Source organism: Tenrec ecaudatus, chromosome 2 (genome assembly GCF_050624435.1).
Source record: "Tenrec ecaudatus isolate mTenEca1 chromosome 2, mTenEca1.hap1, whole genome shotgun sequence".
NCBI lineage: Eukaryota > Metazoa > Chordata > Mammalia > Afrosoricida > Tenrecidae > Tenrec > Tenrec ecaudatus.
The window spans coordinates 132288462-132291634 of NC_134531.1; the positions used below are offsets into that span (position 1 = coordinate 132288462).

The 3173-nt window shown below is 45.6% G+C and overlaps 1 protein-coding gene across 1 annotated transcript; it reads left to right on the forward strand.

Annotated features, from left to right (window-relative positions):
- Positions 1-2151: 2151 nt before the first annotated feature.
- Positions 2152-2397, forward strand: CTXN3 (cortexin 3). The gene has a single exon (XM_075543096.1). It carries the CDS (start codon positions 2152-2154, stop codon positions 2395-2397), a length of 246 nt encoding a protein of 81 aa, XP_075399211.1.
- The last annotated feature ends 776 nt before the right edge of the window (positions 2398-3173 follow it).

The window sequence follows — 3173 nt, forward strand, 5'->3', positions numbered from 1 at the left end:
TGCAATGAATTAGCATTGACTCAATGGCAGTGAGTTTGGCGTTTTGGTTTATAGGACAAAGTAGAACTGCCGGTGGCTTTTCAAAGATTGTAAATTGTTCCAGAAGCAGACTGCCACATGTTGTTCCCATGTGTGTCTGGTGGCTTTCACACTGCTGAACTTCTGATTAGAAGTCAAGTACTTTAACCAAGACACCACCAGAGCTCCTTATGGCTTGCAAAGTAATTAAAACCAAACCAAATTCATCAACAATTTTGATATTCCTAAGTAGCTTATTTTCTTTTTAAAAATATAGTCAAATTTTATTGTTATCCTAATCAAAGACTTGCATACACTGCAAATAAATCTACTGTGACTAAAAATTCTGGTCACGAGCTGCAAAACAAGATATTTCCCCACAAATGGGTGAATCCTATCTGTCCCCACCCCACTCCCAGCTATTGGATTTGCTTTGCGTTAGAAATGGTTTTTTTAAAAAAATATATTGCGTTTTTGTAAACTTGGAAATGCCAACAGACATGCAAGCTGTTATTATAATTACTAACTCTGTGCTTGAAGGCAATGATTATGCTTTAACTGAAGAAATTTTATATTAATGTTCTACATCATCATTTCCATTTTTATTTAGCTCTTTATTTTTGTAGAAAGCAGTCTCTCTGGATCTGTGTTCATGTCTGTAGCTGGCTCTTCCTGGAGGGAATTTGTCTTACAGAGAGGTTCTCTGTAACTGCAAGCCAGAGCATTTTCGATAAAGCCATGTCTACCATCAATCAATTGCTTTACACACTTCGATCCAAGTTGATCGAGGTCCTTATCTGAACATTTTAGATGCCTTCATATGTCTTTCACTTGCCTTTTAAAAACTAGCAACAATCTCCATATACATCCATTTTTCTACCAGGAAAATAGAAATACTGATAGCCTGTCTGTCTCTTCCAAATATCAAGTGGCTGGCAACAGACGGAAGCGGCTATAAAGAAAACGCTCCTCTTCCTCCAAATTGCAGTCAGTCAGCTCCCTTTCAGTGAGTTGGCTGTCTGGGCCCTGTCCCAGGGTCAGGGATGGAGCCTGGCTTGCGTTGTTTGCTGAGAGAGGAAGGAAAGCAGCAGTCGGGTGATGGCTAGGGAATCAGAGACGTTTCCGTTCTCTCCTGGGTCCGGCAGAAGAAAGGAAGGGAGAGCAAGGCAGCTGCCTTCGCGATGTTCTAAGTGAAGCGGCACGTTTTGTTGTATGTGTGCACACTTAGAAGCGTTTTCCCAGACATGCCTCCATCATGACCCAGTGAGCTGCTCGGCGTTCCTGTCTCCCTTTCCGGGGCTGCGTGCTTACTTAGCCACAGCGTTAAGCCATCGCCCAGGCAGAGTTTCTACAGGAAGCCCTCTTTCCGGTCTCAGTTTCCTCACACCAGGTTGATAGAGAACTCTTCCTTCACAGAGCTTGTGGCCAAGTGACTAGTCCGTGCAGTATATTTTAGTCTCACTCTGGAACAGGGCCCGTTCACATAGAGTGTGAGCCGTTGTAGAAACGAAGGAAGAATACTAATGTTGGAAGCAAGTGGAAAGGGACTTGGGAGAGGAGGCTGAGTTGTGGAGTCAAGTCAGCATTCTTGCGTACATTTCTCACCTTCTGTAATATGCTTAGAGCCCTGGTGGCAGAGTGCACTACTCTGGACTGACCTTAAGGTCAGCAGTTCGCAACCACCAGTCTCTCAGTGGGAGAAAAAGGAGGCTTTCTACTCTTGTAAAACTGTACAACCTTGGAAACCCACAGGGGCAGTTCAGCTCTGTGCTACGAACTTATTATGAGTTGGAAATGGCTGGGTGGCAGTGAGTTTGGCTTTTAGTTTGGGGTTGGACGGGTCCCCAGTCCTCTGCTCCCAGGGTTGGCGGCTACTCCGAGGGCAGGCCAGTGATCTGAAGGTCGAGTGAAATAGCGTGCCTCCTAATGATGCAGACTCACTCTCTGGAGAGAGGAAAGCTGGTTGACAATAGGTCGAGGACATCAGATTGCCGTGTTCCCCTTGCTCCCTTTTGTCTTTCATTTGTCCTGCAGGCCGCCCCGTATCTCCCAGGTGCATCCACCATGACCCCAGCACAGTGATGATGGAAGAAAAGGAAGCTGGAAGCCCCTGCGCTCTGGTTTCCGAAGACGATGGATGGAGCACAGCCCGGCCCTTCGCCCCTGGTGCCCCTTGGGAACGCGCCATCTGATTTTAGTATGTCTCTGGAGCAGAAAACCACATTTGTTTTTGTCATTTTGTTGTTTATTTTCTTGGGCATCCTCATCGTCAGGTGCTTCCGGATACTCCTGGACCCATATCGGAGCATGCCCACCTCAACCTGGGCTGATGGGCTGGAAGGTCTGGAGAAAGGGCAGTTTGACCACGCCCTTGCTTAGCAGGGAGGGGCAGAGCCTTCGCGGGTAGAGGCGAGGGCGACAGGTCTGGTGTTCTCAACCAATAAAATTGTCACAGCATCTGGTCCTAGGTTGATTTAGGAAAGATACCGTTGGGCTAAAAGAATTTGAGGATGTTGGACATGGAGATTTGTATTATTACTCACAGACTTTCTGCTTTTACTCAGTGGAATAATATGATATTATTGGATGTGTTTGATTTTGAAGAGCGTCCATCCTGACAGACTTTGCTATAAAACAAAGCCGTCTCAGAGCCTAACCAGAGATGAGAAGACTCACACGCTCCAGTGTGATCTGGTTGTCAAGACCAAGAAGAAGCTTCATTGTTCGAACTTTGTCTCAGTTGTATTTCCTTGGAAAGTGCGGCCCAGGGAAAAGAGTGGGAATGATTGTGCCGAATGTATCCCAAGAAGGTACACTTGGCAGGGCTGAGAAGATTTGCTTTTGTCCTGGGTAAATATTGATGAGGATGATATTTTCCCCCCTCACTAAATTGGAAGGTTTACAGAGATTAAAAACTATTTACCAGGCCAAGTACATTCTACTTAGTCTATTAGTCACATGTGTAGAGTTAGCTATAGAAACAAATAAACATTGTTCTCTAGTCAATCCTAACTTCTTGCAACCCCAAATGTGTCAGAGTAGACCTGTGTCCCACAGACTCTTAACAGCTGACTTTTCGAAAGTAGATCCGCAGACCGTTCTCACAAAGGCACGTCGGGTGGACGCAGATATCCAACTTACAGCTAGCTTACCCA

Bases quoted from the DNA above. Each gene is read 5' to 3' on its own strand.
- CTXN3 (XM_075543096.1), top strand. From the start codon at position 2,152: ATGGATGGAGCACAGCCCGGCCCTTCGCCCCTGGTGCCCCTTGGGAAC.